At 42.1% G+C, this 13,971-nt stretch overlaps 1 protein-coding gene across 6 annotated transcripts in view; it reads left to right on the forward strand.

The window, feature by feature from the left end:
• The window catches only part of Ankrd12 (ankyrin repeat domain 12), a 103,978-nt gene extending 95,214 nt beyond the window's left edge, over positions 1-8,764 (forward strand). For 5 of the 6 annotated variants that reach the window (XM_021185702.3, XM_021185699.3, XM_029471306.2 and 2 more), the window contains 2 exons: positions 208-303; positions 4,144-8,764. In XM_021185702.3, the coding sequence (XP_021041361.1) occupies positions 208-303; positions 4,144-4,329 (282 nt within the window). In that variant the 3' untranslated portion in view covers positions 4,330-8,764. The remainder of the gene's footprint in view (positions 1-207; positions 304-4,143) is intronic. The other variant, XM_085832765.1, reaches the window with a different exon arrangement.
• Positions 8,765-13,971: the final 5,207 nt, after the last annotated feature.

Raw genomic sequence — 13,971 nt, forward strand, 5'->3', positions numbered from 1 at the left:
CTATGCTGTGCCTTTCTGAGAACCCAGCAAGACGCTACTTCATAACTAAACACTGCGTCTGCAGAATCCTGTCTACTCAATACAGAAGTGACAGCTTTGTTAAACCTTCTCTTTAGAAATATATTTCTATCATTGATAACAGTGGAATGTACACAATAAATGGAATATTAAAGGTTTTTTTTAAGTGTTTGACTGCATTCTTTTTAGTCTGATGACAGCAAAACTTCTGTGAGAGATCGATTTAATGCAAGACAGTTCATGTCCTGGTTGCAAGATGTGGACGATAAATTTGACAAGCTAAAGGTAGGTACACATGCATGGCAGTTGTCTGTTGTTGTGGGTATGCGTGCATGGCAGTTGTCTGTTGTTGTTCTTACACAGGGTCTCATGGGTCCCAGACTAGTTCTAAACTTGATATAAAGCCAAGGCTAGCCTTTAGCTTCAGACCCTCCTACTACTTATCAAATCCTGGGATTATATGCATTGCACCACCACGCCAGTTTTATGTGGTACTGCAGATTGATCCTCAAGTGTTTGCCAAGCAAATACTCCACCAACTGAACTGCCTCCCTCTGAACCAGGTTAAATGGATGCTTCCTGTGAGAGGAGAGCAGTACCTAGTTCCAGCACCTATGGATTGCATTAGTCAGGGTTCTCTAGAGTCACAGAACTTACGGATAGTCTCTATATAATAAAGGAATTTATTGATGACTTACAGTCTGCAGTCCAACTCCCAACAATGGTCAGTAGTAGCAGCTGTGAATGGAAGTCCAAGGATCTAGCAGTTGCTCAGTCCCACAAGGCAAGCAGGTGAAGGGGTGGGGGTGGGGGGTGGAGAGAGAGAGAGAGAGAGAGTGAGGGAGTTCTTCCAATGTCCTTATGTAGGTCTCCAGCAGAAGGTGTAGCCCAGATAAAGGTGTGTGTCACCATGCCTTTAATCCCAGATGACCTTGAACTCCCTGTATTAATCTTCTGGAATCCATAGCCACTATGCCTCAAGATCTCCATACCAAGATGCAGGTCAGAAACCTGTGTCTCCCAACCTCCAGATTAGGATCACTGATGAGCCTTCCAATTCTGGATTGTAGTTCATTCCAGATATAGTCAAGTTGACAACCAGGAATAGCCACTACATGGAGCCATCTGTAACCACAACCATCTGTAATTCCAGGGGATCCAATGCCCTTTTCTGGGTTTTGGTCTCTATAGGCACTAGGCACTAATCTGGTACACATGCATATATTCAGACAAAACACCCATACATAGCAAATTAATTAAGTAATTAGGTTAGTGTCTTAGTCAGGGTTTCTATTCCTGCACAAACATCATGACCAAGAAGCAAGTTGGGGAGGAAAGGGTTTATTTGGCTTACACTTCCATGCTGCTGTTCATCACCAAAGAAAGTCAGGACTGGAACTCAGACAGGTCAGGGAGCAGGAGCTGATGCAGAGGCCATGGAGGGATGTTCTTTACTGGCTTGCCTCCCCTGGCTTGCTCAGCCTACTCTCTTATAGAACCCAAGACTACCAGCCCAGGGATGGTCCCACCCACAAGGGGCCTTTCCCCCTTGATCACTAATTGAGAAAATGCCTTACAGTTGGATCTCATGGAGGCATTTCCTCAACTGAAGCTCCTTTCTCTGTGATAACTCCAGCTGTGTCAAGTTGACACAAAAATAGCCAGTACAATTGACCCCTTGTCAACTTGACACACAAACACATCACTAGTAAGCCTCAACCCTTACATTCTTATTCATCCCCAAGATCTAAATAACTTTAAAAGTCCCACAGTCTTTACATATTCTTAAAATTTCAATCCTTTTAAAATCCAAAGTCTTTTTACAATTAAAAGTCTCTTAACTGTGGGCTCCACTAAAACAGTTTCTTCCATCAAGAGGGAAAATATCAGGGCACAGTCACAATCAAAGCAAAAATCATTCTCCAACCGTCCAACCTCTGGGATCCAACTCACGATCTTCTGGGCTCCTCCAAGGGCTTGGGTCGCTTCTCCAGCCATGCCCTTTGTAGCACACACGTCATCCTCTGGGCTCCAGATGCCTGTACTCCACTGCTGCTGCTGCTCTTGGTGGTCATCTCATGGTACTGGCATCTCCAAAACACTGCATGACCCCTTCAGTCCTGGGCCTTCAATTACAACTGAGGCTGCACCTTCACCAATGGCCTTCCATGGCCTCTCACAGTGCCGAGCCTGAGCTGCTCTGCATGGTCCCTTCATGCCTTCAAAACCAGTACCACCTGGGTGACCCTTACACATTACCAAGTCCCACTGCAGAAGGAGTACAACCTTGCCTATCTCTGGAACACAGCCTCTTTGTGCTTTCAGAAAACACTTCCCAGAAGATGTCACCTCAACGATGCTGGTCTCTTCTTAATCACCGCTAATTTCTTAGCTCCAGCTAACCAGCATCAATAGTCCCAGTAATGCAAAGTTTTTGCTTTAGTAGTTCTGGTATCTTGTTAATCACAGCTGATTCTTCAGCCCCAGCTAACCAGAACTACAAAATCTTCACAATCAAAACAGCAACGGCCCTGAAAAGAGTCTTTAATTTTCCCTCTGAAATTTCACAAACCAGGCCTCCATCATCTTCACTGTTCTCAGCATTATCTTCCAAGCTCCTACACAACATCTGACAGAGCTCTTAACAACGAATGGATCTTCAAGCCCAAAGTTCCAAAGTCCTTCCACAGTCCTCCCCAAAACATGGTCAGGTTGTCACAGGAATACCCCACTCCTGGTACCAATTTGTCTTAGTCAGGGTTTCTATTCCTGCACAAACATCATGACCAAGAAGCAAGTTGGGGAGGAAAGGGTTTATTTGGCTTACACTTCCATGCTGCTGTTCATCACCAAAGAAAGTCAGGACTGGAACTCAGACAGGTCAGGGAGCAGGAGCTGATGCAGAGGCCATGGAGGGATGTTCTTTACTGGCTTGCCTCCCCTGGCTTGCTCAGCCTACTCTCTTATAGAACCCAAGACTACCAGCCCAGGGATGGTCCCACCCACAAGGGGCCTTTCCCCCTTGATCACTAATTGAGAAAATGCCTTACAGTTGGATCTCATGGAGGCATTTCCTCAACTGAAGCTCCTTTCTCTGTGATAACTCCAGCTGTGTCAAGTTGACACAAAAATAGCCAGTACAGTTAGTGTTTCTCTGTCCTTAGAAATTAGTAGTGCTGTGTGGTGGAGCACACCACCCAGCACTCAGGAGGCAGAGGCAGGCAGATCTCTGCGTTCAAGGCCAGCCTGGTCTACAGAGCAAGTTTTAGGACACCTAGGCCGACACAGAGAGACCCTGTCTCCAAAAACAAAATGAGAAAAGACATCACCAATATTGGTAAATATTCAGAAAAAGAAACATTAGTTAATCATGAGTGTTTACTGTGAACCACAACTGGAAAATAGGAAATAAAAAAACAAACCTATTTTAAGAACTAACATTGTGGGCTTAGAGAGATGGGTCAATGGCAAAGGGTGCATACTAGTTTTGAGGAGGACTTAAATTTGATTCCTACTTCCTATGTCAGCTGACTCAGAACCACTCGTAACTCCAGCCTCAGAGAGATCTGATGGCTCTGACCTCACGTTACATGTCCACACAGAAACACTTACACACAGTTAAAGTCTATCAGAGGGCCACAGACAGGTGAGTTGTGTGTGTCTTTGTACTCACTATCCAGTGCACCTGTCTGCTTACAGCTCTAACAGGAAGAACAGAATGATAAACCAAACACATTCTGTACACGGGTGCACCCTTGAAATCCTAGCTCTTAGTGGTACAGAAGTAGGGAAATTTCAACAAGTTTGAACCAGCCTAGAGTACACAGCAAGACCCTGTCTCCCCCCCCCCCCCCAAAAAAAAAATTGACCTGAAATTTTAAAGCATTTCTGTCTAGATTTTACAATTCTTTCAATAGTTTGGAATCTCATAATTTCAAGGAATATTAGCAAGCCCAAATTAAAGAGAGGAATATGAAATTGTAAAGGCACGTTGGTGTAAACAGGTATGAAGATTTTATGATGTGTTCCTTAGCCTTAGTCTCCATCCCTAACAAAGCTGGGGGTGAGATTATCTTGAAGCAGCAAGTGTAACAGATTAATCAAGCCTTCTCTTCCTTTAAATAGACCTGTCTCTTAATGAGGCAGCAACACGAAGCTGCAGCTTTAAATGCCGTCCAGAGACTAGAATGGCAGCTCAAACTCCAGGAACTGGACCCTGCCACGTATAAGTCTCTCAGTATTTATGAGATCCAGGAGTTTTATGTTCCCCTTGTTGATGTTAATGATGATTTTGAACTGACTCCTATATAGCAGTAAGTACTTGTGTTGGTATCATCTTAAACTAACCGTGTCTAGACAGCATACTGTGGAATACTGCCTTTTAAGAAAAACCCTGATACTCCGCCTTTACAGTTGTTAGTGAAATTAACTAAAGTTGGATATGTAGTGAACACTGTCATTTTATAAAAATAAAAATATTTTGGATCTTTGATCCAAATACAGTTTCTAACAGAAAACTATTATTTATATTGATCAGAGGTAACTATTGCATTAGAACAAACTGAACAGACTTTTAAAAAGTTGAGAAAAATCTGTTAACAACGCTGGAAGTTGTTAGCACTCCAAGTAGCAAGACACAGGTGACAAGTACTCAGCTGTCTGTGGGCTCTATTGGAAATACATGAGAGAGTGCAAAGATTCAGTTCCTACCAAATAGGCTCTGACACAGAAGGAAACCTTCGCACAAAATTCTTCAGTTTATTTTATCTGTAAATTAATTGTACAGTTTTCTTTTTTGAAAGTTTTAATATTGTCTTCCTTTTTAATAACTTATTTTATACATATTGTATATCTTGTAATTAATGGTCAAATGTATACAAGGAACTGATCAAAATGTGTACAAAGATAATTGTAAAACTGTTTGTTCTGTTGGACCAAAGTTGTAGTTTTTGAAGTGTAATAGCAGTGAGTTCTGATAGTAAACCTTTAAATAAGGTGTGCATGTGTTTGAGTTAGCTTGTGTCCATCCCATAACTGTAAAGATGGTGGCTTGGTTGTATTGCATGCTTTCTATAATTTGGTTCTTTCCATAACTGATGCCTGAGACAGTGTGAGACTTGTTACAGCAGTGTCCTGTGAGAGCCTGGGGCTCTGTGCTGGACACCTTGCTTAGAGGCAGTCCTGCGGAGAGGCTCACGCTCTCTCCTCCTCTCGCTGGAGGAAGCCTGTTTCCCCCAGACAACAACAACCACAACAGCAAATGCCTTTGAATGGAAATTCTGAAATTGTAAATGTCTATTTTAATATTCAACTATGAAAGAATTTGTGAATATATGTAAATATGTTTAATAAATTTTTTGGTCATGTTAAATCATTGTAAACTTTTTTACATTGCTTAAATTTAATCTTTTAAGCTTAATAACCTTTGCACTTCTAAAATAAAAATGGAATACTGAAGTCAAGTGAGATACTTGGTCGTCAGAAGAAGTAAAAGTCTAGGAATATTCCAGTCCCTGAAATAGTCATGAAATTTTTATTAATATATTGTCTTTTTTCCTTGTATCAAAATGCAAAATGTATAATTTGCAAAATTTTGTAATTGAAATAAGATTTGGTATGCTTTTATAGTAAAATAATGAGCAATATACTTAGAACACTTTCTCCTATGATCTGACATAGATTAAATATTCAGGAAAACTTAAAACCTAACTGAACTTGTGAAACATTTGGAATCGAAAGTTAGGTTAGTCTAAAATCATCATAGGCAAGCCTGCCGCAATAGTGAATTGAATTGGGAGACAAAACTGGATAATTCCAGTTTTGATAAGGAACGGTGAAAAGAATATATAAATATATGTTAAATACTTTAAAAATCAGCTCACAAGTGGGAGATTCCAGCTAGTAAAAGAAAATAATAGGTTTTTTTTAGTGCAAAGGTACATATTAAGCTTAGGGATTTTTGAATTTTTACATCAATTTATATTTTTATTCTTACTGTACTGGCATGCGCAATAAAGCAGCAGTGTGAAGAACACTCATACAGGATGTGATAAAGGTCAGATGTCATTTTCCTTAGAACGTTAGATGAAAGATTGTGGCCTTTCATTGCATGGGGCCAGAAAGGCAGGGTAGACTTTGAAGCACTGGTTTTTGGTTTTTTGTTTTTGTTTTTTTTTGAAGTTATGTTTATTAAGGCTGGGAACATTAGAAGCTAATTTATAAAAGCAATACTTTTTAATACAAAACCAACTTAATGCAAAGTTTGTTTATACTTTCGCCTAGAAAGAAAATTTGATGAGCTCGTGTGGCAGATTACAAAAATTAAAAAAGATTAAATGTTCAAGCAAGCAAGAGAAAAGGAAATCTGTAGAGCATTTGGTTCTGATGGTCCCGCCAGGGAACAGTCGAGGAAGTAGTACTGACTGAACAGAGCAAACTGTTGACAAAGGAAAAAGGAAAAAGGAAAGGAAAGGAAAGGACAAAACAGCCGCACGTAAGCAGGGAGCTGCAGGTGCCGCCCTCAGCCCAGCTTTCCAGTCCCACCTCAGTGCTCCCACCGCAGTGCTCACCCTCTTCCGCGGTGGCTCAGCCAGCTGCAGCCTCTGCCTGGACTCTGTACTACGCATTTCCTCTGCACGCCATCGGGATAGCTAAGTTACTGCACTTCATAGGGATGTGTGAGTTACACACAGTTAAGGACTCTTGATGTTAGAGACTTTGGGAAGGTCTGAAATAGGAGGAAACTTGCAATGGAGTATTTACCTAAAAGGTTTCAATTCTCAAAAGAAAAGTGAGGATGCCTAACGTAATCAGTGAATCTTTTTAAACTATTCCAACATCATGAACAAGATATTAAATTGTACCTAAGGATTTGTATTTCTTTAAGTCTTGTTCTAAATCATATCTGTTTAATAAATGACTAGTTAATATTTGTGCATGTTATTTAATAAAGAGTTATATTTTTATAGAAAACGTAAGAGTGGAAGTGTGCTCAGTGTCTTTTACTCAGTGTCCCACTCCTGTATAATTCCATGACACACCGATGTCTACTTGGGCCTCCAGCAAGCTTGCAGAGATAGATACTCACTGTGTGAAAACAGTGCCGGTCACGTGGTCCGAGTTAAGAGCGGTCTCACAGATGACATGTGAGTAGGAGGCATGCTGCACAATGCCCAAAGCCCCATGAACCTCTGGCACTTGAAATTCTACTGATCCAAGAAATGGAGTGCACACTAAGATAATTTCCTTTTCTTCTTCAGAAAGTGAGCTATGTCTTTGATTCTACCTCTACTGCTCTCGCATATAAACTCCCAAATTTTTCAGAAAGGCTATGGACTCGTTAAGGAAACACTTCACCATTAAAAAAAAAAAATTGTTTAACCAGGCAGGCGTTTCATGCCTGTAATCCCAGCATTTGGGAAACTGAGGCAGGAGGATTGCCATGAGTTCAATGCCAGATTGAACCCCATCTCAAAGCAACTATAACAGTAAAATTCTCCAACAGTTAAGGCAAGAAGTGAAAAAAAAAATCTTTGGAGATGTATGTAATGTTTAATGTTTAATTTTTTTGTTGGTTTTGTTATTTGAAACAGGGTCTCACTAGGTAGACTTAACTGGCCTGATACTTGGTATGTAGACCAAACTAACCTCAAACTCAGAAATCCGCCTCCCTCCGCATCTCAAGTCCTGGGATTGAAGGTGTGCTAAAATTTTCTGTAATTCATTAACTTTTTGTTGGCTTCTTGGAAGTCTTCTCTGTGCTTAAGGTGGGAGTCTTAAGACCCCACAGAAACAGTCACCAGAATTTATCCGATCATGAAAAATAAGATTCATAAAAGAAACTGAGCCAGCTAAAGTGACCAGTTCCATTCACTGGAACTGCTCTAAGTCTAGGAAATGAAAAGTATTATTGCAAAAGTAGTAAGAAATACATCTAGAAGATCGGCCAGGTTTCCTGTGAGTGAGTGTGCACAGCCTCGATAGGAATACAATTCACGATCATGAGACATACTTCTGCTGTCAAAGGAAATAATGTGAAGGGGTTTGGTTGTTTTTGTTTTTGTTTTTTTTTGCCTAAAGAAATAGACAGTCTTTGCTCACATGGGGAATTCAGTGTTACTCCATGCAAACCGAAGAAATGGCAAGCACATTTGTTTTTCAAAATACATTTTTTAAAAGTGGTTACTATAACCAACTCTTCAACTAGTGCTAGATAAAAAGCCTTTATGTAGCTAATTTTCCTCTCACTTCTTAGAATAGTGTTGCATATGTAGGATAGGCTCACAGGTGAAAAAGCACTTCTAATCCCACATTCAGCTCGACATTTATCAGTACTTTTTTTTTAAAGTGGTTATGATTTAGATATAATTTTTTAAACAATGCAGATCTAAGCAGTTTGATAACTCCTTGTTACAAGTACCCAAATCCATACAAAAAGTCACCCCAGAAAGTCTCTCATGCTTCTGTCCGTGCTGTCTCCCCCCAAGAGGCAACCAGTGAGCGCCTTGCCTTCGCACACCGTGTGTTCACTCAACCTAGTCTCAAACGTCGTGAAAATGAACTCATGTAGTATATACCTTGTGTCTCCCTTCCTCCTCAAGCGGATTTTGGAATTGATATGTGTTTCGTATATCAGTAACAAGTAGTAATTTTTAATAAGTAGTATGCTGTACAAATGTGTTCTCTTGTTCTTAGTGTTTGGATTGTTTACAGCCTGGGGTATTGTGAATAAACCTATGGACGTGGAAACTTTAACGGAATCTGCTTTTCTTTTTTAATTTCTCTTAGATATTTACTGTCACATAGAATCATGCCACCGCTTACTAGAAAATGAGAGTTCTCCAAAGCGAATGCACCATTTTTACCACTACCTCCATGTTGCTCTGAAGTCTCCCTGACATTTGGTATTACTGGGTCTGGCGTCCTGGATGCCCTGGGCTTACTACCAGCACTGGAGGGCTGGGGGGGTTGGAACTAATAATATAGTCAGTTATTAGCCAGTTTACTAGCTGTGTAGTAACACCTTGTGGTTAATTTGTATTCCTCCAGTGATTCATGAAGTTGAGCTTATTGAAACTCTTTGTACATATCATTTCGTAGTTTTGATTTTTGCTTGTTTGGAAACAGGGTTTCTTTATGCAGCCCTGGCTGTTCCAGAACTCCGTAGTAGATCAGGCAGACCACAAACTCACAGAGATCCGCCTGCCTCTGCCTCTGCCTCCCAAGTGCTGGGACCTTGTTTTGTTTATTCAGTCTTTAAGCATTTCCTCATTCCTTTGAGTTGTCTTGCTGCGTCGGCGGTTTCCCCCATGCTTATATAAAGGTCCCTTGTCAGCTCTGAATGGACTCTGCATTTTTACCCAGTGCAGGACTTGACACCCCCATCTTCTCAGTAACTACTACTCCTTCCTCCTCCTCCGTATCAGTGATTTATTTCCGTCGAGCCTTAGTCCCCAGCCTTCCACGCTCTGCATGCCCACACCATGGACATGTCACCTGGCACAGGACCGGGCTGGTCACCTGATGGGAAGCTGTGTCCATCAGTGAGGACAGCTGGAAGCCATACCACAAACCAAATGCTGATTGCGTCTGTGGTCCAGGCCCAAGGGACAGTTTTCCTAGGTTTTTTGTTTGTTTGTTTTGGGGTTTTGTTTTTTGTTTCTGTTTTGTTGTTTGTTTTAAGGTGGGGAGGTGTTTGCTCATTTAACATATAGTTTTGGTGACAGTCACTTTCTGGTCATTTGAAGTTTGAAGAATACCAGTTCAGTGATGTAGATAGACGTCCACATGTTGATACATTGATGATGTTACTGTATAACATCAATAAGTTCATACTTGACGCCAGTGACATGACTCTGCAGGAAAAGATGCCTGCCACTTAGCCTGGCAAACTGAGTTCAGTCTCTGGGACTAACGTGGTGGAAAGCGAGAACAGACACTCCCCCATACACACCCGTATATGCCACAGCATTCTCATGCCGACAGAGACATCCACGAGTGTTTATTAGGTATTCTTGGAGAAACGACAGAGCATTGGCAGACAAAAAGGCACTCCAGTTTGGACTACTGCTTAAAATTCGGGGATATCAGTAGGTGAAGGAACTTGGTGCCTAGCCTGAGGACCAGAGTGTGATTCCAGGAACACACACACACATATACACGGCAGTTCATGCCATCTCTGGAAGAGCTGAGCCATCTAGCCCCTAACACCAGCTTTTTGTTTTAAACTGAGAGCTTGGCAGAGAAAACTTGCAGGACACAATTAGGCGCGTCTGCCTCTGTGCTGGCTCTGAGCACAATTTAAATCCTACCTTCCCTGGCATACCATCTCGGGCCCCCAGCTGGAGACTCTGAGGAGGTCACATTGTGAGACTTGGTGGCCTAGACTTGGCACTTCTGAAAAATCATAGCTCCAAATGGATTGCAAGCTTACCAAGAGTTGCTGTGTGAATATGTGACAAGAGAAGAGAAAGAGAAGCTACTCTTGTGTTGGCTAGTAATGGGTTTAGGAAAAATGAAAATTAACCATAATTAATCAAAATTAACACACACACACACACACATAAACACATACAGCATGGCTTCAAGAGGCTGGAAGCGTACAGCGCTGATACTGTCATTCTTTTGTAAAGTACTCAGCAGACAGTTTTGTAGGAAGTTTTACAAAACTTCCTACAGAAAGCTTAAACCCCGCCCCAGGAATGCCATTGCCCTGGAGTGATAACTTAGAAACCCACAGCCAATCTACTAACTACATTATGACAGTCATTTAGCCTGCCCTGCACGAACTGGGTTGTATGGTGAGAACTCTCTCAGCCCCTTTACTACACATTTCATGCTTCTAAGGTCCTCTCAGGACTGGTATCTACCAGAGCAAGAGGCTGTGCCCAGTGAGCCCACATGGGTCCCCTCACATGCTTCAACAGGTTTCCAGCAATCTACCTTTTCAATCCACTGCAGACCCCATACAGCCCCATCCCCGGGTCTCTGCTTTGTGACCACCAGAGAGTGGCCAGCCGGCCACGCTCTAGATAAGAGGTTGAGTTAAGAGTGTTTTGAACGGAGTTGGTGTTGGTAGCTAGACCTTTCACAACAGACTCTTCAGGAACACAGCTGTTAGCCCAGCTTCACAGCTGAGAAAGTGGCAGAGGCAGCCTGGCTGGCTGGTATAACAATATCCCAGAGCCACCGTGCCCTCTGTGCAGTCTGCAGATTCTCAGAGAAAGGCTCTTGAGGTGAGGTTTCCCATGCTTCTGAGGCATCAAATTACTACATCTCAAATAACAGATGACTGCAAGGTAGCAACTTCACGGCCATTTGGCACAATGTGACTGTGCCTCAAAGATCATGGGTCTCAAAGGCATCAGCTTCAGCTTGCAGACCCCTGACGTTTCCAAGGACCTTGTACTCAAGTTCTGTGTTACAGGGCTGAGCCACCTTGTCAGCCTGTGGTTACTCTGCTTCTGAAGGTCACCCTCATCTGTGCTGTGATAGGACACTAATGATACCCAGATCTTTCTCCTGCATTGAATCTGATTTCTGCCACTGATAACTGGTATAAAATCTGGATTCAGATTTGAGAGGCTTTTGTGGCTACGTCAGGCGTCTTCATACCTCCAGTAAATCTCACAGGAACCTTAATGATGGCTGAAGACAGCAAAGAGGGAGGGAAGGCTAGGGACGGGAAGAGAGAGGGACAGGAGTAGGGATACGTACAGGATGGAGGGGGCTAGGGAAGACCTGATAAAACAAGTTCTGGCAAGAAAAAGGGTTTTGTTTTTGTTTTAACATTTATTTATTTATTTTATGTATATAAGTACATTGTAGCTGTACAAATGGTTGGAAGCCTTCATGTGGTTGTTGGACATTGAATTTAGGACCTCTGCTCACTCTGGTCAACTCAGCTCGCTCAGTCCCTGCTCAATCCGGCCCAAAGATTTGTTTATTATTATAAATAAGTACACTGTAGCTGCCTTCAGACTTACCAGAAGAGGGCATCAGATCTCATTTCAGGTGGTTGTGAGCCACCATGTGGTTGATGGACTTGAACCCAGGACCTTCAGAAGAGCAGTCAATGCTCTTAACCCACTGAGCCAGCCCCAAGCAAAAGTTTTTAAGTAGGTTGTGTTTCCATAGGGAGACCCTGTCTCAGAAGAAATAATTAGCTGTACCATATTGAAATAGAGTAAGACAGAAAAGGCCACTTACTGGACTTAACTTAAAGTGCCGCTTATACAGCTCATTGCCAAGCATGGTATCATTTGCTGCCTGAAACAGAATAACCTGAAAAAATAACAACCTAACCACAAACACCTGTCAGCTGTGACTCACACACCTGTCAGCTGTGATTCACACTTACACCTGTCAGCTGTGACTCACACCTGTCAGCTGCAACTCACACTTACACCTGTCAGCTGTGACTCACACTTACACCTGTCAGCTGTGACTCACACTTATACCTGTCAGCTGTGACTCACACCTGTCAGCTGCAACTCACACTTACACCTGTCAGCTGCAACTCACACCTGTCAGCTGTGACTCACACCTGTCAACAGTAATTCATACTTAACACATGTCAGCTATGACTCACACACCTGTCAGCTGCAACTCACACTTACACCTGTCAGCTATGACTCATACTTACATCTGTCAGCTGCAACTCACACCTGTCAACTGTGACTCACACTTAAACCTATCAGTTATGACTCACACTTTACACCTGTCAGCTGTGACTCATACACTAGTCATCTATGGCTAACACAAATACCTGTCAGCTATGGCTCACAATTATACCTCAACTATGACTCACACCTGTCAGCTGTGACTCACACTTACACCTATCAGTTATGACTCACACTTTACACTTGTCAGCTATGACTCACAATTACATCTGTCAGCTGCAACTCAAACCTATCAACTGTAATTCATACTTAACACATGTCAGTTATGACTCACACTTTACACCTGTCAGCTATGACTCACCTTACACCAGTCAGCTATGACTCACACACTAGTCATCTATGACTAACACGTATACCTGTCAGCTATGGCTCACAATTATACCAGTCAGCTATGACTCACACTTACACCTGTAAACTATGACTCACACTTATATCTGTCAGCTGTGACTCACACTTTACACTTGCCAGCAATGACTCTTAGCTTTAAAAGCAAAAGCTGGCTGCCATATATACTTGTATAAACTCTTGGCCAGCTTGGCCACTCTGCCTGTGTCTAAAGACTCTAACTGAGGATGCAAACTGAACTGACAAAACCTTTCGAGAACTGTCCTGGCTTCAGGCCACCAGTGACATCTGTCTCCCACTCTTGTGGCTAGAGTGCTTATTCTAGAGAGATCTCCTGCAACAGAAAAAAAAAAAGCAAGCATCACAAAATTTCTAAATTACAAAAGTTGAAATCTTTCAGTATGTAGCCTTTACATAGTGAAATTACATTTAAAAACAAGTAGAAAAATACCAGAAAACTTCTAACTGTTTAAGAGTCAAAGAATATATTTTAAAATAGTTATGATTAAAGAAAAGCAGCAAAACACAAAGATGAGTCTTTGAAACAATTAATTAGTTTATAAACCCCACTAAGAAAAACTATGGGGAAGAGACAGATTTCAAGATTAAAATTGTAAAATCTCTGCAGATTTTTGGTTGGTTGATTGGTTGGTTTGAAGGCAAAGTTTCGATGTAGCCCTGGCTGTCCTGGGATTTGCTAGGCAGACTGGGCTAGCCTAGAACTCAGAAATCCTCCTGCCTCTGTGTTAGGATGAAGGCATGCACCATGCCTGGCAAATATTTTATGTGTGTGGTTATTCTCTCTTCATGGACATCTGTGCATCCACCTATGTCCCTGGTGGCCAGAGGCCACAAAAAGGGCTTCACATCCCCTGGGACTGGAATTACACGGGACGGTTGTGAGCAGTAACAAGTCCTTCAGGGATTC

This window comes from Mus caroli, unplaced genomic scaffold, assembly GCF_978045245.1.
Source record: "Mus caroli unplaced genomic scaffold, Mus_caroli_1 scaffold_18, whole genome shotgun sequence".
NCBI classification, from domain to species: domain Eukaryota; kingdom Metazoa; phylum Chordata; class Mammalia; order Rodentia; family Muridae; genus Mus; species Mus caroli.